General features: G+C 44.8%; 2 protein-coding genes, 1 long non-coding RNA gene and 3 other non-coding genes across 7 annotated transcripts; 1 reads left to right on the forward strand and 5 right to left on the reverse strand.

Moving 5' to 3' along the window:
- The first annotated feature begins 2,347 nt into the window (after window positions 1–2,347).
- On the forward strand, window positions 2,348–6,146 carry LOC147575618 (uncharacterized). The gene is made up of 2 exons (XR_015242561.1): window positions 2,348–2,623; window positions 5,954–6,146. It is a non-coding gene; the product is annotated as an uncharacterized LOC147575618 (long non-coding RNA).
- Window positions 6,147–6,492: 346 nt separating this feature from the next.
- On the reverse strand, window positions 6,493–11,659 carry CD3H18orf32 (chromosome D3 C18orf32 homolog). 2 transcript variants are annotated; one of them, XM_025931265.2, is made up of 3 exons: window positions 11,533–11,659; window positions 8,231–8,420; window positions 6,493–7,206 (listed from the first exon to the last, which is right to left on the reverse strand). In XM_025931265.2, exons 2-3 carry the CDS (start codon window positions 8,393–8,395, stop codon window positions 7,141–7,143), a joined length of 231 nt encoding a protein of 76 aa, XP_025787050.1. In that variant the 5' UTR covers window positions 8,396–8,420; window positions 11,533–11,659; the 3' UTR covers window positions 6,493–7,140. The 2 variants fall into 2 exon arrangements, with proteins under 2 accessions (XP_025787050.1, XP_086539066.1); XM_086682940.1 differs by lacking the exon at window positions 11,533–11,659 and adding an exon at window positions 10,218–10,242.
- A 929-nt stretch (window positions 11,660–12,588) lies between these two features.
- RPL17 (ribosomal protein L17) lies at window positions 12,589–15,906 on the reverse strand. Its single transcript, XM_086682938.1, has 6 exons — window positions 15,854–15,906; window positions 15,722–15,762; window positions 14,595–14,729; window positions 14,259–14,357; window positions 13,220–13,411; window positions 12,589–12,723 (listed from the first exon to the last, which is right to left on the reverse strand). Exons 1-6 carry the CDS (start codon window positions 15,891–15,893, stop codon window positions 12,676–12,678), a joined length of 555 nt encoding a protein of 184 aa, XP_086539064.1. The 5' UTR covers window positions 15,894–15,906; the 3' UTR covers window positions 12,589–12,675.
- LOC112868487 (small nucleolar RNA SNORD58) lies at window positions 14,444–14,508 on the reverse strand. Its single transcript, XR_003224307.1, has one exon. It is a non-coding gene; the product is annotated as a small nucleolar RNA SNORD58 (small nucleolar RNA).
- LOC112868488 (small nucleolar RNA SNORD58) lies at window positions 15,566–15,630 on the reverse strand. Its single transcript, XR_003224308.1, has one exon. It is a non-coding gene; the product is annotated as a small nucleolar RNA SNORD58 (small nucleolar RNA).
- An 83-nt stretch (window positions 15,907–15,989) lies between the features above and the next one.
- On the reverse strand, window positions 15,990–16,055 carry LOC112868489 (small nucleolar RNA SNORD58). Its single transcript, XR_003224309.1, has one exon. It is a non-coding gene; the product is annotated as a small nucleolar RNA SNORD58 (small nucleolar RNA).
- Between the last annotated feature and the right edge of the window lie 11,059 nt (window positions 16,056–27,114).

The following is a 27,114-nucleotide window of genomic DNA, read 5'->3' on the forward strand; positions in this document are numbered from 1 at the left end:
CTCAAAGACCGCGAGATCATGACCTGAGCCGAAGTCTGACACTTAAACAACTAAGCCACCCAGATGTCCCGAGGGCTCCAGTTTCTTCTAATGAAAACACTTAGCCATCATGGAGGCTCCACCCTCATGACCTTATTGAAATCTACCTACCTACAAAGGCCCCGCCTCCTACTGTCACCCCAGGTAGGGTTAGTTTAAAGATAGGACGTTTAGGAGAACACAAACACAGTGTATCACAGCTATTTGACTCCTCTGAGCCTCATTTTCTTCTCTGTAAAGAAACAGGAATACTCCCCTCACATCTCATCGTTGCGATGAGAATTAAGTAATGCAGGTAGCATGCCTTTTTTAATAAATGTGATTTCACCTGCGTAATCCAGATGGTACTCAACTCACATGTTGTCGTTGCCAGTCCCCAGGCATCCCTCTGAAGAGAAGTATAGATTAACCAGAACTGGATCATCTGGACAGGGCAATCAGGATGGTGAGAGGTCTGGAAATCATGTCAGATGCAGCATGCCTGGTGGAACTGAGTATGAACATCGAGACTAAGACTCGTTGTTATAACTGCTCTCAGGAGGCATGACCAGACTTGTTTTATGTTGTCCCAGAGTGCCAAACTGGGACCAGAGGTCTGAAGTTATAGGATGCAGATTTTAGCTCCACCAAAGAACTTTCTGACAAGAATACCAGGACTCATAATTAACAATTCACATCACGGGCTCTTTGCCGTGCGCTGTGCACTGTTATTTTATTTAACTCCCCCAACAACCCTATGAGAAAGGGTTAGTGTAGAAACTGATGACTCGGAAACAAATGACTCGGACTTCACAATAGTTTGTTAAGTGGACGTTGGCTTACTGATAGCGAAATGGTCCGCTTGGAAGAAAAATGAGATGCCAATCCCTCTACCTGTGTTCGAGCTGGGTCTTGGGTAAACAGGTAGTCAAAAGGACAACTGGGAAGGAACATTGGCAATCAGTCAAGTCCCTTCATTTGAGAGATGAGGGACTGAGTGCCAGGGACGCATGAGGATTCGGACAAGGACACACAGCCAGTAAGCTGATGATGGGACAGACCATTTTCGCAGGCCTTACCGAAGCCCCAACGATGCCGGCTGTTAGCAGTCAGCCAGACGCCTGCCACGGAGAGTGTTGAATGCCCAAAAGGCAGTGACTACGCAGTTCCAGGGAGTTGCTTGGCCAAGCGAGAGGCTACGCAATTAGCCCTCCATTCCCTCCACCCCCACCGGTAGCTCAGCTACACATCCGTGCCGTGCCTACAGGGTTCCTGTTCATCTCTCCTTACTAATCCTGAGCTCTGAGGCTAAGCCTTGGGAGAAAGGCTTGGGCCAGCCAGACCACCACAGCTCCTGCCAGCTCTCCTCCTGAGAGGAGGCGACCACCGCTCTGCTGCTGGAGAAACCCGGGGGAGGGGGGGGCACTATGCCGCCATCACAGTCTCCTTCCTGCTGGGGACAAGTCAGGAGTCACAAATTAATATTACTCAATGAATTAGTCTGGAAAGCAGCTACCCATGCCAGGCACTGTTCTAAAGTTTCAGGTGCATTAACTCAATGGGCTTTATGACCCTCCAGAATAGGTACCCAGACTTCCTCACACCACAAAACTGGCCAGTGGCGATTCGAACCCAGGCGGTCTGGCTGTAGAGCTCACACCTGCTCACGGGAAGTCTCAAGGCCGTCTCAAGGGCTCCCTTTACCGACACCACCGGTACTCGTGAAGGTCCACGCTGATTCCTTCAGGATTATTTTGTCTTTCTAACTAAGGTGGACTACAATGCCTGGGCGTGTTATTCAGGGCTGCTGTGACAACGTACCACAAATCGGGTGATTTAAACAATAGAGAATTTATTGTCTTGAAGTTCTTGAGGCGCCAAGTCCAAAATCAAGATGTCGGCCGAGCTGGCTCTTTCAGAGGCCGTGAGGGAGATTCTGTTCCAGGCCTTCCAGCTAGCATCCGGTGGTTTCCTGGCAACCTTTGGAGTTCCGAGGCTTGTAGAAGGGTCACCCGATCTCTGCCTTCCTCTTCTCGTTGTGTTCTCTCTGCACGGGTGTGTGTGCCTGTGTCCAAATTTCCTTTTTATTTTATTTATTTATTTATTTTTAAATTTATTTTTTTTAACATTTATTTATTTTTGAGACGAGAGAGACACAGCATGAACGGGGGAGGGGCAGAGAGAGGGAGACACAGAATCGGAAGCAGGCTCCAGGCTCTGAGCCATCAGCCCAGAGCCCGACGCGGGGCTTGAACTCGCAGACCGCGAGATCGTGACCTGAGCTGAAGTCAGACGCTTAACCGACTGAGCCACCCAGGCGCCCCCAAATTTCCTTTTTATAAGAATACCAGTCATACTGGATTAGGATCCACCCTAACGACTTCATTTGAACTAATCCCATCTGCAATGACCCTATTTGCAAATAGGGTCACAGTTTGTGTTTCTGGGGGTTAGGGCTTCAACATAAAAATTGCGTGGGAGGCTGCGTGCCATAATTCAATCCATAACACTGGGTACAACCAACTAATCCAAAGAAGATTTGAAGAAATGTAACCGATTTCAGAGGACATGGTTAGAGTTTATTGGCACAAATGAACCAAACTAGGTAAGTGTTGTTTTAACACACACTAGATCATGTTTTGTAGAAAGATATAATTCTACAATAATGAGACTGCTGGTCTCATTAGGCAAAGTGAATCTCCCAGAAGCTATGAGCCTAAGGGATTTAGGCCCCAGTGTGTGCTATCCTGCCATAGTATGGAGAATGGGGATCAGGATATCCAGAGGAAAGAGCACAGGAGAGCAGGGACCAAAATCTCCAAACCCTCCATTGGGTCACTACGTGTGAGAGTGGAGTGGTGGCTTAACTGTTTGATAAGGTCGTTTAAAGCACCTTTTCAGGGCTTTCTAGCTTTTACTAGAAAGGCAATCTTGAAACATGATAGATAGGACTGATATTTGGGGACAAGAGAACACTGGTGTGGTATAGAACAATGGTTACCAAATCCTGTCTAAGGTAGGTGATAAGTTTTCACCAACCAATTATAAAAAGAAGAAAAATGTGGACAAAATTAGTGTGAAGTTTCCATAAAAACATTTTTCATAAACGTATTCAAACTGATGGGCTATTGTTTTCCTTTATTCTCCTGTTCTTCTTCATCCTTTTAGTGTCAAAATGTCTTTTCTGAAATAATGGTGATAAAACATTATAGCTTTTTAAAATATTCTTGGTTGGCCAAATAAAAATGCCAACTGTGTATCAGTCCCCTCAAGATTTTTTTTTTTTTTTTTTTTTTAGCATTTATTTACTTTTGAGACAGAGAGAGAGAGAGACACAGCATGGACGGGGGAGGGGCAGAGAGAGAGAGGGAGACACAGAATCCGAAACAGGCTCCAGGCTCTGAGCTGTCAACACAGAGCCCGATGCAGGGCTCGAACTCACAAACCGCGAGATCATGACCTGAGCCGAAGTTGGACGCTTAACTGAGCCACCCGGGCACCCCAGTCCCCTCAACCTTTTTAAGAACATTTTACTAGTATGTAAGACACACGACTGGGAATCAGTGCTGGAGTGTGACACTGTTAGAGGGGCAATGGCCTCGGAAGACCAGCAATTCTTGGGAACGTGAGTTTACATGAACTGGGATGACTGGGTAGAACTTTACAAAAGTATCCATACTCAACCTCTGAGAGTATTGAATTAGAAAAATGGTGTGCTACAGAAAAAATGAGAGAGAAAACCGAGAGAGAGGAAGATGTGGGGTGTGGGATCCAGGAGCGGTAGGAAGTCCCAAGAACTGCCCCTGGGCACCAGGCCTCAGCAACAACTAGTCAGGAAAGGAAGTGCATAGGGAGAAAAAAGGTAATTTACAACTCTAGGAAAGCCATGCTTGTTGTGAAAGGAAACACATCACGCTACCGTAGTTCCTTCTCATCTGTGGGTGATCCACCCACTGTGGATGCCTGAAACAGTGGATAGCACTGAACCCCATATGTACTATTTTCTTCCTACACATGCATACCTATGACAAAGTTTAATTTATAAATTAGACACAGTAAGAGATTAATAATGAAACAGAACAATTATACAGTGACAAGTCGTGAATGTGATTTCTCAAAATATCTTATTAAAAAAAAAACCTTTTAATATTTATTTTTGCCAGAGAGAGAGAGAGAGAGTCAGAGCGTGAGCTGGGGTGGGGCAGAGAGAGGGAGACACAGAATCCAAAGCAGGCTCCAGGTTCCGAGCTGTCCGCACAGAGCCTGACACGGGGCTTGAGCTCACCAACCATGAGATCATGACCTGAGCTGAAACCGAGAGTCGGATGCTTAACCAACTGAGCCACCCAGGTGCCCCTCAAAGTATCTTACTGTCCCGTACTTGCGCTTGTGATGATGTGAGTCAAACACTGAAGACCGGGGGGGGGGGGGGGTGGGGGGGGGTGGGGGGGGGGAAGGGAAATGACTGCAGCACACACGCTACCCAGTGGTGGTTCCTGCGTGCTCGTTGTTAGTGTCCCAGAAAGCAGAAGGCACTCGAGATAATGCAGTGACCCACAGCCCGTAGTTAAGAGATGCTATCTCCCCTATCAGCCCCAAAGGACAAGGTGAGGGAGAGGTTAATGGAAACTGAAAACGTGCAGTTGGCCAATTTGAGGCACAGGGACTTTTGGTTGAGGGACAGAATTGACCTAAAGAGCCCTCAAGGGAGGCAGCCAAGGGAATAAATACCCAGACCGCCCTCCTTCCTTCCTTCCCCTTCCCCCTGCTATAGATCTCCACTGGCTAAACCCAGCAGAATCTTAGAGGCCAGAAGTCTGTTGATGTAGTTCATACCGTTTCTTGGGCAGCAGAGTAGGGCAAAGTCGATTTGGAGGGGCAAATGGAAGACATCTGGCGCACTCAGGATGCTATAAATACTAGTGACAACCCAAATTCAGAAAACAAATTAGGAGGATGTGCGGGAGAAGCAGTGGGACTTGCAGTTAAGATAGCTTGAGCAGAAAGTAAGAGTTAATAGCTCCAAAGACAGCAGCACGTATGTTATTATTTATTAACATGGCGATAAACAGAAGACCAACAATACCTAAATGAGTAATGCCTTTGGGGACGAAGGGAGTAGGGACATTTTACGCCTTGCAATATTATGATTTTTAAAAAGTGATATATTTAATAAAAACGAATTAAGGGGGTGCCTGGGTGGCTCCGTCAGTTGAGGGTCCGACTTTGGCTCAGGTCTTCATCTTGTGGTTCCGGAGTTTGAGCCCCGCATCGGGCTCTCTACCTGCTTGGGATCCTCTGTCTCCCTCTCTCTGCCCCTCCCCTGCTCACGTGAGCACTCTGTCTCTCAAAAGTAAAATAAAACATTAAAGAAAACAAGGGGTGCCTGGGAGGCTCAGTCGGTTAAGCATCTGAGTTCGGCTCAGGTCACGATCTCACGGTTTGTGAGTTTGAGCCCCATTCGGGCTCTATACTGACAGCTCAGAGCCTGGAGCCTGCTTCAGATTTTGTGTCTCATGCTGTCTCTCCCTCTTTCTCTAAAATAAACATTAAAAAAGTTTTTTTTAAACAAAACAATCAAGGAAGTTGCTAGAAAGCTACACAAAAAACTAACAGTGGTTACGTCTGTGGAGCTGGAATAAAGCAGAGAAAGAACATTAACTTCTCATTTAACTTGCTCTTGAACTCTCCTACTACAAACATTTGTTTTTTTTTTTTTTAATATTTTAAGTAATCTCCACACCTAACGCAGGGGCTTGAACCCACAACCCCAAGATCAAGAGATGCACACTCCACTGACTGAGCCAGCCAAGCACCCCTATATCTATTTTTATAATAGTTTTTATACCTTAAAAAAAACCTCATTCGGGGGTTCTGTGCAAAAAACCTAATCAGCTGAACACAGTCGCTAAAGGGGATCTCTCTTATCCTTCAGGTGGGGTGGAAGAGAAAAACTGTAAAGCTACTGCCTTGCATCAGATGAAGTCCAGGGTGGATCAATGACCTGACTCGACACACAGCTTAACAGAGCCTCAGTGAGGACTGAGGACTTCGAGGGCAGGAGTCCCTAACTTCTCCTTCTAAACTCATAGGGAATGCACACATCCAATACAAAGATATGGTCATCATCTTTGACTATTTATACATCCTGACACTAATGTGAAGAAGCCCAGGGAAGAGAGACGATGTGGGGACCCAGACCAGCAAAGGACTCTGCCCAGTCCCCCGTTAAAAACCACTCAATTTTGGAGTGTCTTATTATGCAACGGTAATGGATACAATCTACTCTTAAAAAAAAAAAAAGATTGTTGTTTCACAACTATACAGATGCCATCGCACTGTAATTCTGCTTTTTGATGGGCTACAAAATGGCCCTTTTAAATATTTAAACTTTACCAGTACCACGCTCTAATCAGCTGAGCTAACCGGCCAACCCACTAAATATTTAAACGTTAAAAGAAAAAAAAGACACCACACGCTAAACAGAATATTTAATATACTTCGTAAGAATAGAAGGAATGCAACAAGGATTAGAATTAGTGTATATTAGACATTTCTGTAAAAGGTATTCCATTTCTCAAAGGCATCTCCCCAATTTCCCTGTCTTTTCTATTTTCTCAGAGCCATAAGCAGTAATTGCTACCCTCCTGAGTAAGCTTCTCTGTTGTATTAGACAGTAATTATATCTTTAAGTTTCAAGTCCTCATCATCCCTCCAAACACTTTCCTTTCACTGCACAGTCTCACTGCACTGTTTCACAGTAACATCATGCTCTGTTCAAATTCAAAGAGCCTGAACAAAAGCTAGAGGTCCAAGGATTTATGAGTACTGATTTAATAGCCGTGTCTACAGGCACAACCCTTTTATTTCTTCGTAACTGTAATAAGAGAAATTAAAGCTACTTTAATGAAAAAGGAACTCAGGAATGAGATCATTAAATACAACTCACTAAACACATCTTAAATACAAATATCACGTATTTCCTGATTAGTATCAGGTAAGCAGCTAAGCTATCTATCCGGAATCCTGGTCTCAGAGAAAAAGGTCAGAGACAATTACAAGCAAGGTGCTTCATATTATCAGGTCCATTTTTAAACAATGCGATCCTTTGGGACAAGCACTTTAGTCTTTCTTTTTATCAGAGATTTCCATTGGTCCTTTTGTTGGTAATCCACTCATGTCTGCACCCTAAAATAAAAAACCATGTTAGATATTAGCACAACAAAAAGACACTCATTTTAAGAGATCTTCTCTCTAAAAACAGACAAACTTCAGAATGAAAAAACGCTGGTTCCAGAAATGGGCAGGGTAGCTAAATTAGCACAGAACACAGTTGAAGTTGAGCTTAACAAGCGCCAATGCTAAAAACAGAGTTGTCCAAATATTCATTTTAAAAAATAATTTTTTTTCTTTTTTAGTTTATTTGGGGAAGGGCGGCAGAGAGAGAGAGGGAGACGGAGAATCCAAAGCAGGCTTTAAGCTGTCAGTGCAGACCCCGACGCGGGGCTTGAACTCACGAACTGTGAGGTCACGACTTGAGCCAAAGTCAGATGCTCAACTGAGCCACCCAGGTGCCCCTTTTTGTGTGTGTGGTTTTTGTTTTTTTTTTTTTTTTTGCTTTAATTTCTATGATCCTTCCAACTAAATCTCTTACCTAAGTTATCAATCAATGAAACTGGCATATTTTAATATCATCTCTTCTCATCCATTAGCTATTTACTATTATTCTTACCAGCTAAGAAATATTGGTTACTATCATGGCTTAAAATCAAGACATAAATGCACTGACCAGAAGTCCAGTTTAAAACCTTAGTTCAAACCAAATGTTAATTACTTAAAAACCACCCCAAACCCCTTATTTTAAACAAAGAAATTAAGACACATTAAGGAAGGGGCGCCTGGGTGGCTCAGTCGGTTAAGCAGCCAACTGCGTCAGGTCATGATCTAGTGGTCCATGGGTTTGAACCCCGCATTGGGCTCTGTGCTGACAGAGTCTGGAGCCTGCTTCAGATTCTGTGTCTCCTTCTTTGCCCCTCCCCTACTCATGCTCTGTCTGTCTCTCTCTCAAAAATAAACAAACAGTAAAAAAAAAAAAAAGGCACATTAAGGAAGCTTCTGGTTCCAAGAGCTTGCCTTTTCAAAGCCATGTATTTTACCTTGACTGTACCAACCCCCTCACCCGCCCTTATTCAAGGTATTTTCGTGTTCCTACCTTGCAGTCTACTTGGCCTTTGTTTTTGTCGTGGGATTCTCGGAGGGCTTTACTAGGCCACATGCGACTAACAAAGGGGGAGAGCAGAGGGTATATGTACGGCTCCAGGAACTTCTTGTAGATCCAGAGCAGAACTGGAATGACGATGCAAGGGATACACACCATCCTCCCAGGCTGGGGTCCCGAACTGCTGGCACACGTGAAAACACAAGTTCGGTTAGCAGACATGAATGACGCAAGGAACTTACCTAGGTTAAGATACTGGACAGGACCAGTTCTACATTAAAGGAAAAACTTAAATCAGTAATTAGCGAAAAGCACAAGTCTATTCAATAAAATGCTACTTTCTGTAAAGGAGTAACAGGTGTAGACATAATAAAAATAATAGTGAGGCTCCCATCTCCAGGCCTCTTCAGTCACTTTTTCCCAACCATAAATGTGATAAAGGAAAGACACCAGTTAGTTGCTGGGTACCAGGCAGTTAGGCCCTTTGCATTTGTTAACTATGTAATACTCAAAAAATCCAGTGAGATGGAGTACCCTTGCCATTTCCATACAAAGAAAAGTAGGCTCAAAGACATGGAACATTAATTATGACTTCTATTCCAGCTTGGTGGGAATTAACTCCCAGGGCCTAATCATCTTCAGAAACTGACAATATTGACCAGCGAAAACTCCAAGGCTAGGGGCAAATCTTCTAACATGGAATTTGCTAAGGACTCACTTTGGAAGACCTCTGGGCTGCAAATCAGCTGGACTTTCCCAGGCAACAACTCTCCATTGATAGATTTGCTCTCTCTTTTTTTTAATGTTTATTTATTTTTGAAAAAGGGAGAGAGCGCGAGTGCACGTGAGCGGGGAAGGGGCAGAGAGAGCTGCAGACACAGAATCTGAAGCAGGCTCCAGGCTCTGAGCTGTCAGCGCAGAGCCCGACACGGGGCTTGAACTCATGAACTGTGAGATCACGACCTGAGCTGAAGTCAGACGCTTAACTGACTGAGTCACCTAGGCTCCCCTGCCTTTTTCTTTTTAATAGCAATTAAAGTATGCTGAGAAAAAAAAAAAAATTATGCGGTATTATCGTTATAAGTAAATTGTCCATTTCAAAAAAAAAATTAATACCTCGAATTTCCTTAATTAGAAATCTTGAAATTTCTCAAAACCAACACTACTTCCATAATATACTACTGAACCAAAGACTTTAAATTTACAAGAATTTTTAGTCCCTTAAAGTAGGCATGAAACACTAAGAAGCTTCAGAACAGTGCAGAAAACTAATAGTTCAGAACGCTAAAATTTCCTATTTCGGAGGCACCTGGGTGGCTCAGTTGGTTAAATGTCCCCTGATTTTGGCTCAGGTCATGATTTCAGGGTTTGCAGGCTCTGCACTAACAGCTCGGAGCCTGCTTGGGATTCTCTCTCTCTCCCTCTCTGCCTCTCCTCTACCCATGCTCACTCTCTCGCTCTCTCAAAATAAACCCCCCAAAAACTTATTTCAAAATATTGCAAATCAGGTAGTACTTGCTGGCAAATGAATCGGCACAATGACTACACTAAGGTGATTTAAAATTATTCACAATACAAGTAAGCAGCAGTATAGACAACCCAATCTGAATGTGGCTTTGAAATGAATTACAAGAGCTATAAACAAGTTAACATAAATGTACATCAAGGAACGATCAGCTATTTTATAAAGGATTCATAGCTACATTCTTTGAGACAGTCCTCTGGTCAAATTAAAGTAACATTATAAGAATTTACCAAACTATTTTGTTCCGAAGTTTTAAAGAACATATTTTCTGATGAAAAAAACCAAACCGAGCACTGAGCCTTTTTCAGCATTTACCAAGCAATCATTATTTTTGGCCACAGACCTTCTGAATTTGGTCTGAAGGGATGTGGTTTTTAGGTCTTGCACTCTTACACCACAGCCTACTAAGCAAAGCAGACTGGTTGGCAGCTGCCAGAATATGAGACCTGTTCTCACCACTTTCGAATTGGTATCCTTGGGCAAATTATCCAAGGAGTCTGATCTTGATTCCTTCCAGTGGAAAATTAGGACAATAGCCTCTCTCACGGGATGCAGATGGATTAGATATGTTAATAACGAATACAAAGGCCAGAAGAGTGTGTGAATGGGTTAAGTGCCTTCTAAGCGTTGTTACCACAAAAAAAAACCCGGAACCTTCCCCCCCCCCCCCAACAACAAACCCAGATCCAAAAGCTGCAACCCGTCCAAAGTTCACGCAAAGGCAAATAGTAACTAGAGTTGGTTAAGATCAGAATTCCCAATTCTGGTTTCCTACCTCAATACTCTTGCTTTTTCCCCTAACAAAAATACAATGATCAAGTTATTCCCCTCCTACCAAGCCTTCAAGACCAACTTAAACCCTTTGAAACAACTGACAGTGCTCCTAGGACTAGGTTCAGTTAATGACCGGCAGCCCATCACAGATTCATCTTTACCTACTCCTAATTATTGTCTTAAAGAAACTCTCAAGAGCAAGTACTACCAATCGCTTATGTCACAAACATGGCTTTTATAAAACTGTTTAGCTCTCTTCATAATGAAACTACCTTATCTCTCAATCTTTATGACACTCTGAGGAACTTCATACATGTGGAAACTGTGGCTTAGGAAGGTCTAGAAATTGGCTATCACAAACTGATAAGATGATTATCATTCTACTTTCATGAAGCCAGTTCTCGGATATTACAGCAAAGCGGGCAAAACGCATTTAAACTGTCGGAGGAGAGGAATTCGCTTTCATTCGGCTTAGTCCAAGACAACGGACTACAGAGGAAAAGGCTGAAGCTCTGTTAGAAATCTGGCAGGTACCGTGTCGGAACGCCACCTCCCTTCAGGTAACCCAGTTTGGCACATCGTTCTACGGGACGGGCTGATTCAAAGACAACGACAAAGGACAGGACAGGATAAGAGCGAACGGTGGTGAAGACAAGAGAGCGAAGTGAAGCCGACAGTGCAGGCCAAGGAAGAGGATAAACGGACATATGGAAAGGGAGAGGCGGGCCGGGAGGCGGGCGGCCGCGGACGGAGGAGGTAACGGCGAGGGGAGGGCAGGAGGCAGGGGCGCGCGTCTGGAGGGCGAAGCGGGGTATCCCGGGAGAGCGCAGGCGGGCCGCGGGGTGCCCGGCGCAGGCCAACTGCAGGCGGGTGGGGCTCGCTCAGCACCACCCGGGCTGGAGCCTGCGAAGCGGCCAGACGGCACCAGGGACCCCCCCGCGCGCACCCCCGCCCCGAACCCGCAGCCGAAAGCCCCGGCCCACCGGGCACCGCTCACCCGAGTCCACCGGGTCCAAGTGGAAATGACCGCACTTCCGGAGGGAGGGGACGTGCTGCCGCCGAGCCAATGGGCACCGCAAAAGGGGCCGACAAAGGCGCGCCTGCGTCAGGCTGAGGACGCGCAGGACGTAGCGGTGACGCCCAGGCGGTCGCGCGCCCTGACTTCCGGCGCCGGCACCTTAAGCGCAAACCCTGCGCTCAAGGGAGTCGGGGGGTCAGCTGTCCCGGACCCTCGAACAAAATCCAAAACGTTGATCCGGATACGGCGGGTGCCGGTGGTTCACCGCCATAGAGAAGGTCACTTCACTTGCGTGTAAGGACCAGGCTGTTACCGAACGCTGTTGTGACTAAACTTCACTGTGCTAGTTAAAAGGGTCGGAGATTCAGGCAGGGAATTAACACGAAGTTGCTTTAAGTGCTTATTGGACCCTCACAGACTGCAGTTAGGACTGTAAACAGCACGACAGGCGAAATCCAGGAAATCCACTCTTGGTACAGACCCAGGAGAAATGAGGACACGCCCACACAAGCTTGTAGTTTCAGCTGCACTACCCACAATAGCTTAAAAAAGGGGTCCAAACGTTATTAGTTTATACGATGCACACCTTATCTGTCAAAAAATAGACTTGCTTTATCACAAAATACTATGCAAAATTAAAGCCAGTGACAAAAGACCACATACTGTCAACTCATTCGCATGAAATGTCCAAAAGAGGAAAATCTATACATCCATGTTAATAGTTGCTCAAGGCTGGATTGGGTTAGGTAAGGTTCCTCTTGGGATAATGAAAATGCCCACAAAGATTTGCCCAGTGACAGATGTGTAACAATATAATAAAAGCCATCAACTGAATTGTGTTTGGGTGAGTAGGTGTTAAGTCTCAATAAAAGTGGTTGGAAAAAAATTCAGAAATAGCCCCATACTCAGATTCCATTTTATGCAAGGTAGCACCAAGTAATTCAAAACAGCCTGTTTCCAAATCAAAATTAGTGGCACAGGGCTAACAGAATAATCAGTTTCTAATTCTAATCAGAAGAAAACCCATTTGATCCATTTTGTGAGGATACTTGTAATACGTTTAATAATAAAGACAACCAGCATTCTGTTTTTACTTTTATTTGCATGTATTTCATGCAGAATTTACTCCCGGGCCATAAGTTTTTGTTTCTTCAGTTTCTTCTGGGATATCTGGGGAAAGAAAAAAAAAAAGGCTGTAACAAGTTTCCTGGAGAAGTTTGCACATGTTAAAAGGAAGAGGTGAAGGGAATTCCTCTAGCATAGAGAAATGGCACGGGGGGAGTGACAGGAGAAAAAGTAAGCAGGGGAGTTTGTGCTGAAGACTGGAGACAGGGAGACCGTGTGATTAAGTGGCAACAAGAACGGAAGACAGTATTTAAGAAATTAAACCAACAGAAGTTAGTTAGGCTGAAGGGCGGGGGGGAATCTAGAATCACTCCCAGGTTCCCGGCTTAAAGAACTGAATGGGATCATTTACTGCAAACAAGCTTATTAGTTTGGGGAGGACGGAGGGGCCCTTTTTTTGCACATGTTGCATTTTAAGTTGCTATAAAAATTCAGGTGGGGCCATCAGCAGATAATTATACAGTGCTGATATATGTATATACAAAAAGGCAATATCATAAACAAAACCGATCAACGACTTAAGTAACAGTGAGTAATTTACCTTTTTCTTCTGTGCAACCTCCTCTTCTGGTTTAGGAACAATCTGCTCTTTTTCAGTAAGGATCATCTCAATGTGGCAGGGAGAGCTCATGTATGGGTTAATCCGACCATGAGCCCTGTAAGTTCTACGCCGCATTTTGGGGGCTTTGTTCACCTGGATGTGCTCAATGACCAGAGAATCTACATCTAAACCCTGAGAAGAGACGAACAAAATCAAATTGACATCTTTATCTCAACACCACAAACCTTATCACTGGAAAATCAAGTCCCCATCTTTGCAAGGCAAACCTTAAGACTTCAAATAGCCTGTCAAACATTTTTTTGCTTTCACCTTTATTCTAAGGGTCCTTCCTTAAATCTAAATAACTATTAAAACTCAGTGCAGGGTGTGCCTGGGTGGCTCAGTCGGTTAAGCGTCTGACTTCGGCTCAGGTCATGATCTCACAGTCCATGAGTTTGAGCCCTGCGTCGGGCTCTGTGCTGACAGTGCAGAGCCTGGAGCCTGTTTCAGATTCTGTGTCTCCCTCTCTCTCTCTGACCCTCCCCCACTGAGGCTCTGTCTCTGTGTCAAAAATAAATAAACATTAAAAAAAAACACAAAAAACTCAGCGCTATATGCAGCTTGTAAGGGGCCTCCCTAAAAGTCATGAAGGGGAGTGGATCATGCTTCTGAAGATCTTCACACATAAAATTTTGGTCTTCTGGAAATTGGGAGGTAGAGATTTAAAAAAACGAATGGGAAATTTCAGTTACTGAGAAAACAAGACAGTCAAAGAAAAAATCTGGACAATAGCAACAACTGAATAACAATCCAAGTTATATGCATATAAATAAAGATGTTGGGGTGCCTGGGTGGCTCAGTTGAGTGTCCAACTTTGGATCAGGTCACGATCTCGCAGTTTGTTGGAGTTCACCCCACACCGGGCTCTCTGCTGTCAGCAGAGCCCACTTCAGATCCTCTGTCCCCCTCTCTGCCCCTCCCCCGCATGTGCACTCTCTAGCTCTCTAAATAAATAAATAAAAGTCAATGGTTTAGGTACCTTAAGTTCAGCATTACTCTCTGCATTTTTAAGCATGTGCAGTAAAAATTCGGCACTCTTTTTGGGCCACCGACCCTGTGTCCAGCCCCACTGTTTGGCCTAAAAGGAATCCAAGGAACACGTTAGTCATTTCCCCTCATTTTAATCAGTGTTACAACCAATATGATTTTTAATCCAACACCAAGGTTGCTCAGAACAGTTTTTTTTTCATGGTTAATCCAAAGGTGTCCTAAGATGGTCATCCCAGCAACCAGAAAGAACCTGATTCCAGGCAGATCCTAACCCCATCCGACCCCTCTCCATTACAAAGTCATTTCAGCCACTGTGAGCTCTCACCTGGGCACACCTACCAACTCCACCATTGTAGCGTCGGAATGGCACACATTGCTTCTGCAAAGTGACATCTTTCAGATACTTGGTGGCTTTTCGGATATGCATACCCTTGATGGCCTGGGCAGTTTCGCGTGTGTTCTAAGTATAAACAGTATAAACTGTGACTTAACGATGTGAAAGAGTAACATTTTTTTTAAATTTTTTTTTCAACATTTTTTATTTATTTTTGGGACAGAGAGAGACAGAGCATGAACAGGGGAGGGGCAGAGAGAGAGGGAGACACAGAATCGGAAACAGGCTCCAGGCTCCGAGCCATCAGCCCAGAGCCCGACGTGGGGCTCGAACTCACGGACCGCGAGATCGTGACCTGGCTGAAGCCGGACGCTTAACCGACTGCGCCACCCAGGCGCCCCGAGAGAGTAACAATTTTTGAAGTAAACACAAAATTGTTTTTTAAATGTCAACATACATCAACAAAAGATTTCCCGTTCTTTAAAGGGGAGGGAATATTAGAAAAAAAAACCGTGTGATTAAAAGCCAGGGAGACTTGGAAGTCAGGGAAAAATAAACCCCAAACCTCTATTAAGTGTAATAGGTTTTATTTTTTAAAAATTTTAAATGTTTATTTTTGAGAGAAAAGAACATGAGATGGGAGGGGGAGAGAGAAAGGGAAGACACAGAATCTGAAGCAGGTTCCAGGCTCTGAACGGTCAGGACGGAGCCCGACCTGAAGCTTGAACCTGGGAACTGAGAGATCATGACGTGACCCAAAGTCGGACGTTCACTGACTGAGCCACCCAGGCGCCTCCTAACTATAATGCTTTAACTCCATCATCTTGTAACCATGTTAAGGGTCTTGTTATCTTGATCTCTACACCAAGTTCTCCAATAGTTCTCTGGTAATCTCACGCAATTCCACAAATCAAAGTGCTCATTATATGATTGATCATTACAGACTCGATGCCTCAAAGGTGACTGCTCAGGACTGATTAGTTTTCATGGTAAATCCAAAGGTGTCCTAAGAAACGCATCACTGCAGCCACCTTTTTAGAATGGTAAAAAAAAAAAAAACCCAAACACTGGAACAATGTGGCACAACCCTTTCAGAACATGTATGAGGATTCACATACCTTAAAGTGAACACGAAGATTTGAACCTCTTGATTTGCATGCTGAAAAATAAAAGTTTTGGTTAATTTTGGGTTATCTTATGATTCCTCTTACCCCAAGATAAGGAATTTAGATCCCTTCCGGTTCACTTACATTTTGTCGGGTTTTCCGGGTCAAGTGAATAGCGAACCATTTTCAGAGATCACCTGGAAGGGATCAGGAGGAAATTCTGTCAACACACATTTACAGTCACCGATGCAGTTTAAATACATATTAAATGCTACCGACAGCCGCTCAGAAAGTAGTTGTTTTCACGGTCAATCCAAAGGTGTCCTAAGAAATGCCATCATCGCAGCCATCCTTTTCTCCAGAGCTTTCTTCCCCGCTGCATCTACTAGGGACTCGGACCTCATGAGCCCTTTTCCCCTCTGAAGGAGAACGTGGCCTGTCTCAACCCCACTCTGGATCCCTCAGGAGTATAAGGACTCCACGCAATGGCACCGCAGAATGCTCGTCTACAACCCTCTGCACGCTCCCTCCCCACAGAAGGTAATGCCATCTTCCCAGGTGCTTTTGGGCTATTAGGTTAAGCGCCATCGAACTTGAAACACTCGTTCAAATGGGTAAGTGAAGCCTCAACCCAACTTCACTTTTACTCCCCCAAACTCTCTCGTTGCAGCCACACACGCGCCGCGTCGCGGCCAGCACTCACCGCAACACACTGGCCCTCGGGAGTCGGAAACGGCACTGACGACAGGCCGCCGGTACCCGTTCCACCCCCATTCCCGCCCATCGCGGCCTTCTGCTCCGACACGTCCCCCTGCATAGAGGGACATCGCCTTCAGCGAAGAATCAGTAGCCGCAGGAGGCTTCCTCCCGCGGGCATAGCCATCAGCGCCACCGAAGCCCGGATGGCGGCGATAACTGGAGGATTCAGCTCTCGGAGAGAGATAGCAAAGAGTCACTCACCTCAGGCCGCTTACAGGAAGAGGAAGAGCGGTGGCTCCTGGGAGAATTCATGCGCACTCGACCTCTCGCGAGATCTCCAGCCTGAAGAACGTGATTTGAAGATAGGCGGAGCGCTAAGAGAAAGGGAATGTGGGATATATTTGAGAGGATCTGGAAACGAATTGCCTTCTTAGGGAGTGTCTCAAAATTCTCCTTTTTTGATATCCAGAAATAAAGTTATGGATTTTAAATATCAATTAAGAACAGGCCTGTAATTCTAGCACAGGATCACGTATTATTAGGTATAGCTGGCACATTTATTCATCAACATTTGTTAGATTTGATTATGTGATCACGTACCCCTAAAAGTGGTAGGTAAATGGACGATTAAGAAGATGTAAAGGATGGGACGTAATTATGGTAATCAGAGAATTCTCTGGAGGGGAATACCACCCAATCAGTTCTACTGAAGAGTGCCACTTCTAGATCTTCCGGTGCAGAAAAACCCTTGGGCACTATCTTCCCTTTCTTCCTCACCCAAGTCATCTATCTGGTTATTCCCTCTCAGCCATTGGTGGTGTTAGCACTTTGGGTCTTCTTTTTCTTTTTTTGTTTTGTTTTTCTTTTTAATATAATTTATTGTCAAATTGGCTAACAAAAGTGTGTACAGCGTGCCCTTGGTTTTGGGGGTAGATTCCCGTGGTTCATCGCTTACATACAATAACCAGTACTCAACCCAGCAAGTGTCCTCCTCAATGTCCATCACCCATTTTCCCCTCTCCCCCAGCAGCCCGTCAACCCTCAGATTGTTCTCTGTATTTAAGAGTCTCTTATGATCTCCCTCTCTGTTTGTAACTATTTTTCCCCCTTCCCTTCCCCCATGGTCTTCTGTTACGTTTCTCAAGTTCCACCTATGAATGAAAATATATATCTGTCTTCCTCTGACTGGGTCTTCTATTTCAAAGCACTGTCACTCCAGGCAAATTTGAACTCTAAGTGAAAGAACTCTGGACAATGCTCTAAGCACTCTTGGTTTCTTGACCTCAATTCCAGAGACCTCAGTCCTAGGTCCCTCTCCTGGAGTCCACTTCCATTGCCAGATGATGGATTCCACAGTCTTTCCTCAGTAGTTCCCATCCCTCACATGGCTTCCAGCAGAGGCTGAGAACACCCAAACTGTTTCCATTCCACATCTCTTGCCTTAACTAGCCCCAAGTATCAAACAACTTTCCGGACATATTTCGCAGCAGGTCTGGGGGTCAAATACTTGAAACCTAAAGTACCCTTATCATTCAAGTTTCTTGGAATTGTATCTTGAAGCTTGATTAGATTCAGTTCAATACCAGGGGCAAGAAAACTTCATAGGTGATATTGTGTAGGTGGTATTTCCCCTTGCATCCTATCAGAATGCACATAATGTCATCTGATTGTCGCATTTGTACTGATGTTAAGATGGGTAAGTGAGTTCAGGAGTTGTAGGTCTTATCCCTTCTTTATAAAGTTCGACATCAGCTTTTCAGCTAATGGCTTTAGCAGCTATTGAAATTATTTACCTATATCCATTATTTCAGCTGGAGTTAAGACTGGTGATTTTTTTTTTCTCCCTCATTCTATCAGTGTTTTTTAGCTGGACTTGTGTCAAAAAGAATTTTCCCTCTTTCAATTATTTGATTATCTTGAAATATAGTTCATATAGAAAAGGCAGGATAAAACTTAATCTTCCCATTTATTTATGGACTTTCAGAAAAATGAGCTGGTTTCCTCAAAGGTTTGCCAAAGGTGACTGATTTGGATTTTTACAAATCAGCTTTATTAAGGTATACTTGATGTATAATAAAATTCCCCCAGTTTTTTAGCATAGAATTTATTGTTTTGACAGATAAATACAGTCATATAGGCACCACCATGATCATGATGTAGAACATTTCCATCTTCCCCAAAGTTCCATCCTGCCTCTTCATAGCTAATCCCTTTCTCCCACACATGGGAACCAACAGCTATTGATCTGCTTTCTGTCACTATAGTTTTGCCTTTTCCAGAATATCACGTAAATGGAATCATATAGTGTGCAGTGTTTTGTGCCTGGCTTCTTTTGTTTAGCACAATGCTTTTGAAATTCACTTAGACTGTCTCAGTCTAAGTTGCGTGTATCAGTCAGTCATTTTTTTGTTATTGAATAGAATTCCGTTACACAGCTATATCACAATTTATCAGTTCAGCCACAGACAGACATTTGTGTTGATTCAGGTTTTTGGCTCTGATGAACACACCGGTTGTGAACATCTGAGTGCAAATTTTCGTGTGGACACGTGTTTTCATTTATCTTCAGGCAGATACCTAGGAGTGAAATTGCTTGGTTACATGTTAAGTTTATGTTGAACTTTTTAAGAAACCCCCAAACTGTTTTCTAACGCACCTGTATCTTTTGATATCCCCACCAGCAACGTAAGAGGGTTCCAGTTTCTGTATGCTCTTGCCAAAACTTGGTATTGTCTGTCTTTTTAATTATTGATTGTAATGGCTATGTAGTGGCATATCATTGTGGTTTTTGACTGCATTTCCCTAAAGTCTAATGATGTTGAGCATCTTTTCACATGCTTATTTGACATTCAGCTTTCTGAAGTATGTGTTCAACTCTTTTGGCCATTTAAAAATGGATTATTTGTCTTCTTATCAAGTTGTAAGCGTTATTTATTCATGCTGGATACAAGTGTTTTATAAGCTTTGCAAATATGTCCTCCCTGACTGTGACTTGTCTTTTTATTTTCTTAATAATGTCTAACAAAGTGAAAAAGTTAAAAATTTTTTCTCCCTTTTTTAAAAAAAATTGTTTATTTTAGAGAGGTAGGGGGAGAGGGGCAAAGGGAGAGAAAGAATCCTAAGCAGGCTCCCTGCTCAGCATGGGGCCCGGTGTGGGTCTCCATCCCACGACTCTGGGATTATGACTCGAGCTGAAATCACGAGTGGGACACTCAACTGATTGAGCCACCCAGGTGCCCCACAAAAGTTTTAAATTTTGATGAAGTTCAATGTATTGGTTAAAAAAAATAAATTGTGATTCTGGTATTATACCTAAGAAATCTTTGCCTATCCCAAGGTAATTATTTCTTTCCCATGTTTTCTAAACTAAACTAAACTAAACTAACCAAACCTAGACTAAACTAAAACAAAAAAGTTTTAGTTCTTACATTTGGGTTGAATTAATTTTTGTAACTCAGTTTCATTTGACATAAGGTCCAAATCAATCTTTTTGCATGTGGATATTCCATTTTTCTAGCACCATTTGCTGAGACCATGGTCTTTTCTTTATTGAACTGTTGTGGCATTTTTATTGAAAATCAATTGACCAGAAAGGGGAGGATTTATTTCTGGACTTCCACTTCTGGTCCATCGATCTATTTGATTATCTTTGTATCAGCATGTCACTGTCATGTAACTTTACAGCCAAATTTGAAATCAGCTAGCGTATGTTTTCCAACTTTATTCTTTTTGAAGTTGTTTCGGCTCTCCTGGGTCCTCTATGTTTCCATATAAATTTTAGGATCAGCTTGTAAATTTCTACAAAAAGTCTGCTGGGATTTTGATAGGGACTGCATTGAATTGAAGAGGTAATTAAAGTAAAATTAGTTTATATGGATGATCAGTACGAGGCTTCAGAAGAACCTGGACACCTTGATCTTGGACTTCTAGCCTCTAGGATTTTAAGAAAATAAATTTCTGTTTAAACCTGCTAATCTGTGGCACTTTATTATGAAAGCCCAAGCACACTGATATACCTTCTCTCTCCAATAACTTCCAGTTCCCTATTTCCAAGGCTTCTACCAATATCAGTATTATATCCTTCCAGAAAAATTCTATGAATTACAAACACTCCCAGGATAGTATACTGTATACAATCTTCTGCATCTTGCTTTCTGTTTATCTTTGTTTGTTTTTGAGAGAGAGAGAGAGAGAGAGAGAGAGAGAGAGGTGAGAGAGAGAGCGAGCGAGCACAACTGGGAGGCAGAGGTGGGTAGAGAGAGAGGGAGACACAGAATCTGAAGCAGGCTCCAGGCTCTGAGCTGTCAGCAGAGAGCCGGACACGGGGCTGGAACCCATGAACTGCGAGATCATGACCTGAGCTGAAGTCAGACGCTTGACCGACTGAGCCACCCCGATTGACATCTCTTATACTGGGTGTTGTGACTGCATGCTTTACATTTGCCACTTTCTGGAAACTCCTGAATAGATGAGGTAGATGGCCCAGATTGGGCTTCCCAGAAAGCAGAGTCTGAGATAGAAATTAAGTAGTGCTCATGGATTCAGTATCGTGGAAAGGAGACAGGACTGATCAGAGGGTCAAGTTAGGGTGGGATGCAGTCCCAGTGAAGGTATCAGCCAGCACCTGCTCCTACCTAGGGGACCTCTGGAGCTGGTTGTTCCTTCTGACTTGTCCCAACCTGGGTGGGGGCTGGGCCTCTGTCCCACCCATGGATTCGTCACTGGATGGGCTTCTCCAGGAAGATGTGAAGCAGTTGTCTTCAGCCAATTCTCAGAGACGACTGAGACGGCTGAAGACTGACAGCACTCCTGACAGAGGGAGAAGTCCTTCATTCCTGAAGAAAGACGAGGGAGGCACATCTCAGTGTCCACGGCAGCAGGCACTGTTGTTTCATTTTACAGATAAGATAAACAAGGTTCAAAGGGACAGGGCTGGGATTTGAACCCAGATCTCCTCTCCGCGCCTGTGTTCTTTCTCACCATCCTTGCCGCCAGTTCTTCACATTCCTGTCTTCCCGACTGCTTCCCAGTGACCTCCAGGTTTCCTGGTGACCTGTGGCTCACTGGGGCTGCCCTCACTTCCGCGTCCTGCCTCGGGACAGTCCATTTCTCGACTTCCACTCCAGCTTTTGCACGGCTCTCCAGGCCTGGCCCACACTCCCACCTTCTCAGAATATTGTTGCTTGCATTCATAGGAGGGACCGAATGAGAGCAGGTCGAGGAGGATTATTCTGGCTCCGAGGTGCTGGGTGGATTGGGGAGATCAGGAACCTCAGAGTGGATTGTGGCAGAACCCCAGAAAAAACTAGCAGATATTCAGGCATGAGGTCGTGAGTTTGGCAAAGGTAGAGAAGGTGGGAGCGGAATCGCAAATGCCTCTGGGCTCCTTGAAACAGGACAGAAACACAACTCCCCTGAGACCTCCTATTGGCTTCTCCTTAATGATGACCTCTGGGGCTCCATTTACTACCTAGATCTCCAGGGAGCAGCAGGAAACAACAAACCTTCAGTCTTTCCAAGTGGTAGCCATTCTCCTCTCTGACCCCACAAGTCAAGATATCAAGTGGGCCCTGCGGGGGTTTGACAGTTTGTCCAAACAACTGTTTTTTTTTTGTTTTTTTGTTTTTTTAGCTGAAGCTATAAATCTGTTGGGAAAAAAATCTGTCTGCTTGGCCATTCAATCAGTCGGCCAGTCTGGATTAGTCTGACCATCTTCTCAGAAAAGAATGTCTTTGGGGGATTTTCAGATGAGTGAATATTCAATGTTCTGTCTTTTAGCATTGTCCCCCACCTTCCCTGCCCCTTTGTATAATACTCTTAGAGGGTTGGCTCCTGGGCCTCCAGGAGAACCAAGGAGGATAGTCTTAATCCCCTGGCAGATACTTATTCTGCCCTCCTCATTCTAAACCTCCCCACAATGCTGTTTGAGCTTCACTTGGAAATGGGCTTTATTTGCCAGGAAAGGGGAATTCTTTTCATGACAATAAGGAAGATGTAATCCTTTATTCAGGGGGTTGGAGGCCTTTTCTTTCCCCCTCAGGCTGATGGGCTGCTGCCCTCTCCTCCCGGTTGCCTGGTCTGTCTTTCCTGTACCTCCCAGAGCTACCGCTGGGGTGGCGGGGATCACCTAGAGGGATACTGGCATCCAGAAACTGGGGATGGGATTCCAGTGCTTCCCTGCTGGGTGACTCAATGCAGGTGGTTTGGTTTTGCCCAGCTTTGTTCCTTCATCTGTAAAAAAGGAAGATAACAATACCAATTGCTGAGACATAGGAGATAGTGAAAAGACATTGTGAATAGCATAAAATAGGTATTTGGTAAATGTTGGGTCGTTCCTTCCTTCTTCCTTTCTCCTCAGAATTTATTCTTGGATATCACCTGATCGGATACTTGTCCCTCTGTGACACTCTGCAGTGGTTTTCCTCGGGGTGTCTCCTCCAGACCCATTCTCTGGTGTCTGTGCCCTGCTCCATGCCCCTTGAGGTGGAGCCCACTGACTGCTACCCTGGTTGGGGATGGCCAATGGTGAGCGTGGGCAGGAGTTGGGAGGTTATGGGGAGAGAAGTCGGGCTATTTCTTCCCAGCTCCCTGGCTGCCTTGGCACTGGGTTCTGGAGTGGCTCTATCCCTCCAAGACTACGGCCCCTGCCAGATTGCCCCTCCTCCCAGGCTCAGATTTCCTTGGACCCCATTACAGTGTCAACTTTCCTTGTCCCACTAGTCCTGGGCATTGAAACGGCTTTGTGCTGTGAGGTTTCTGGGTGTGTTTCCGCGTCCCTTATTAGTTTGCCCACATCTCTCAATTTCCTTAAAGCCTCTTCTGGTGAACTCTCTGCATGTAATTGTTTCCTGCAGGCATATAAACAGAGGTTATCTACCCTCTATTTGAATACCTCTAGGTACCAGAGCTCAATATTTGTCTTTTTCACGCCCATTTCAAAAATAATGATGTACTTGAGGACGGAGCTCATGTTTAGGGTACATACTCAGTGCTACGTACGCTTCGTCACACTCACTCCCCACGATGACTTTGTAAGAAGGTTGTACTGTCCACATTTTGCAGAGGACGGACCCGAGACTCAGGGAAGTTTTGCAACCTGTCCCGGATCCTGCAGCTAATAGGTGGCACAGGACACATTTGGCTTAGTTAGGTTGGCCTCACTCCAGCATTTTTTTTCTCGCCATTACACCTGCCTGTCATGGGGGAAGAATTCCAAACAAGGAAAACTGGAAAATGGGAAAATTTGCCTTGTATTTCACAATTTCACCCAGGGCTAGCCTCAAGGAAACCTTAATATTGTTCACAAAAACTTCTTTTGAAGGGTACAGTCTCTTGTGGGGTGGCTGGGTGACACCATGAGCCACTAGATGGCACCAGTTCAGCGTTGGGTAAAGCTTGTCTCCGTAGTTTTTGTGGGCAAAGGGTGAGGGTAGCAAGTTCGTCCGTTTACTTTGACAAGTAAATATAACTTTGATCTAATGGCCTCTGTGTTTCCTCCAAACTGGGCTGCCTTAAGTTTTTCAATGATGAGGCTCTGAATGGACGGAGACTGGGGTTGGGGTTATGGGGGGTGGTGGGAATGGGACGACACAGAATGATGAAGGCTCGGCCCCAGGGAAACCTGGCAGGCTAGATAGAGGGAAACAGTACTGACCTACGACACCGAACCAAGAAAACTCACTCAAAGACCGTGAGACCATTAGAGCTGGAGGGGTCTGATGAGCTCTTCCAGTCCTACTCTTTCATTATGCAGATGAAGAAACATTCTGCTGTTCTCTGTGTAACAGAAAGTGATCCCCAACTTACCCGGTTGTCCTAATAAAAAATATTGTCCCAACATTTCTTGCCTTGTGGCCTTCCTGGTGGCTGGGGCCTTTTGTAAGGCAACTAGATAAAGGGTGAGGCTTTGTTTCTGACGGGGATTTCTTTTTGTCCCCATAACACTCTCTAGACAAAGTTTTCAAACAGTTTTTTCTTTCTTTCTTTCTTCCTAAAATGTTTGTTTGTTTGTTTGTTTGTTTGTTTATTTTTTGAGAGAGAGAGCACACACGTGCGTGCGGGGGAGCGGTAGAGAGGATCCAAAGGGGGCTCTGTGCTAACAGCAGAGAGCCCCATATGGGCTCCAACTCACAAACCATGAGATCATGACCTGAGCCTAAAAGAAACATCAGAGGCTTAACGGACTGAGCCACCCAGGCACCCCAGTTTTTTCTTTTTTAATTATTATTTAATTGGTTCCCAAAATCAAAACAGTGTAAAAAAATATCTAATAAAAAGTCTCACTCCTATCCCTTTCCCAATCTGTCTCATTCACCCCTCCCCTCAAACCCCAGGTAATTACCATTAAAAAAAATTGTTTTATGTTTATTTTTGAGAGAGAGAGAGATAGATCATGAGCAGGGGAGGGGCAGAGAGAGAGGGAGACACAGAATCCAAAGCAGGCTCTAGGCTACGAGATGTCAGCACAGAGCCGGATGCAGGGCTTGAACTCACAGACTGTGATATCATGACCTGAGGTCGGCGCTCAACAGACTGAGCCACCCAGGCAGCCTGGTAACCACCATTCTTATTTTAACTTGGGTGTTCTTTAGTCAAACACAACCGAGTGTAAACATGGAAAGGTATATTTATTTCTTTGCAGGAAATGATTCTCCATTGTTGCTTCCCGCCTGCTGCTAAATTCCCTTTCATTTTCACTTGCCCTCAGCGGTGATTTCCATAATGACCGCATTTTTTTTTTTTTTTTTTTAATGGAATAAAAAGTTGAGACATAAGGCCTGATAAGTATCAGAAAACTGTGTCTGGATGATGCTCCCGTTCTGGAAAATGCGGAAGCTATTGTCGCTGCAGCTTGTCCAGAGCTCCTTATCTTTTCCCAAGTCCCCTTTCACTCCCGGAGGAAGGCTTTCCTGCTTCCTGAGCCGTGCAAGAGACCCTGCGTCTGTCTAGCCTCCTCACTTTGGAGCCTCTTCACCTCCCCCACCCTTCCCGGGGTGCTCCTCTCGCTCAGCACCTGCCGGGCTCCCCCCACCCACAACATCCGCGGGGCTCCCACTCATCCCTTACTCAGCCGAATGCTGGGCTCCCCCTCTGCCTTTAGACACCCCCAACTCCTCCTTCTCTTCCTCCAACTCTTCACCGTCCCTTTCTTGCCCCCTTTGCCATGAAAGTTCTCCAAAGACTAGCTAGATTTCTTCACCGCAGAGCTCAGTTTGCTACAGCTTAGTTAGCACCTGCGGGGAGGAAGAGTCAAAGATAAAAAAGATGTGGTCTCTGTCCCTAAGGCTCTTAAGCTCAGACCTAATTTAGTGACATACAGGGGTTCTGTGCACGAATACAGGCGCGGTGCAACCAGGCTGAGCACAGAGTGGGGACTCTATATATTTCTGGGTCCGACGGGGAGAGTCCCCACCTGTGGAGCCCTCCAGGTTCTGGAGCATGGAATATTAAAATGCAGACGCTGCCTCCTCAGACAGGGTCCTGGGGTAGGTTTGCTCCCCTTTCTTAGTCCTTTCCCTGTGCCATGTGTTTGGATGCTATTCCCCTAGGAAGCCCTCCCAGACAGGGCCTTTTCCAGATATGCCCTTTCCTGGTGGTGTTCTGTGCTCCAAATGGCCCTCCCATGTCAAAAACAAAGCTGTGCCCTTTCCCTCAGAGTCCTGTGTTTGCTTCCCAGGGTGGCAGCTTGCTTGTGTGAAGATAATATATTTTCCTGAAGGGCCTTTCCCAGCTCAGTAACACAGGTACATTTTCCTGGAGGCCTGGAGGGGCGCCTGGGTGGCTCAGTCGGTTAAGCCTCCGACTTCGGCTCAGGTCGTGATGTCACCGCTTGGGGGTTGGAGTCCCCCGTTGGGCTGTATGTTGACACTGTGCTGACAGCTTGGAGCCTGGACCCTGCTTGTGATTCTGTGTCTCTGTCTCTCCCTTGCTCATGCTCTGTCTCTCTCTCAAAAATAAATAAAACATTAAAAATAAGAAATTTTTTTTACATTTATTTATTTTTGAGAGACAGAGTAAGACAGAGCACAAGCAGGGCAGGGGCAGAGAGAGAAGAAGACACAGAATCTGAAGCAGGCTGCAGGCTCCGAGCAAGTGTGCAGCACAGAGCCCAACGCGGGGCTCGAACCCATGAACTGTGAGATCATGACTTGAGCTGAAGTTTGTCATTTAAGCGACTGAACCACCCAGGCGCCCCTAAAAGTAAATTTTTTAAATAGAGATCTGGAAAGGCAATTCTTTAACGTGAAGGATTCTAGGTCACAAGTATGTTTTGAAGATTAGCAAGGAAGTAGAAAAACTCTGAGGAGGGTAGAACAATGGATAGAGATATTGGTGTTGGTGAAATATATGAGGAGTAGTAAAATGAAAAAAAAAACACTGCTCATGATTGAACACTTACCAATCACATGCCAAGCATTGGCTGAGAATTTTGCTTATATTATCTCAGAGCATCTCTGAGTGTCACTTTTCTGTGTAACAACGTCTCAAAGTTAGTGGTTTGAATTTTTTTAATGTTTATTTATTTTGGATAGAGAGAGAGAGAGAGAGAGAGAGAGAGAGAGAGAGAGACAGAGTGTGAGCAGGGGAGGGGCAGAGAGAGGGGGAGACACAGAACCTGAAGCAGGCTCCGGGTCTGATGCAGGGCTCCAGGCCTGACGTGGGGCTCAAACTCAACCACCAGATCGTGACCTGAGCCAAAATCAGAT

Source organism: Puma concolor, chromosome D3 (genome assembly GCF_028749965.1).
Source record: "Puma concolor isolate L17-30 chromosome D3, mPumCon1.1.hap2, whole genome shotgun sequence".
In the NCBI taxonomy this organism is placed as follows: Eukaryota; Metazoa; Chordata; class Mammalia; order Carnivora; family Felidae; genus Puma; species Puma concolor.

Excerpts from the sequence above, each read along its gene's own strand:
- CD3H18orf32 (XM_025931265.2), bottom strand. The coding sequence starts at position 8,395 with ATGGTGTGTATCCCTTGCATCGTCATTCCAGTTCTGCTCTGGATCTAC. Across the intron at positions 7,207-8,230 it reads AAGGCCAAGTAGACTGCAAG|GGTGCAGACATGAGTGGATT; the intron begins GTAGGAACACGA and ends TTTTTATTTTAG.
- RPL17 (XM_086682938.1), bottom strand. The coding sequence starts at position 15,893 with ATGGTTCGCTATTCACTTGACCCGGAAAACCCGACAAAAT. Across the intron at positions 14,730-15,721 it reads ATCTTCGTGTTCACTTTAAG|AACACACGCGAAACTGCCCA; the intron begins GTATGTGAATCC and ends GTTTATACTTAG. Across the intron at positions 13,412-14,258 it reads AGAGTAATGCTGAACTTAAG|GGTTTAGATGTAGATTCTCT; the intron begins GTACCTAAACCA and ends GTCTCTTCTCAG.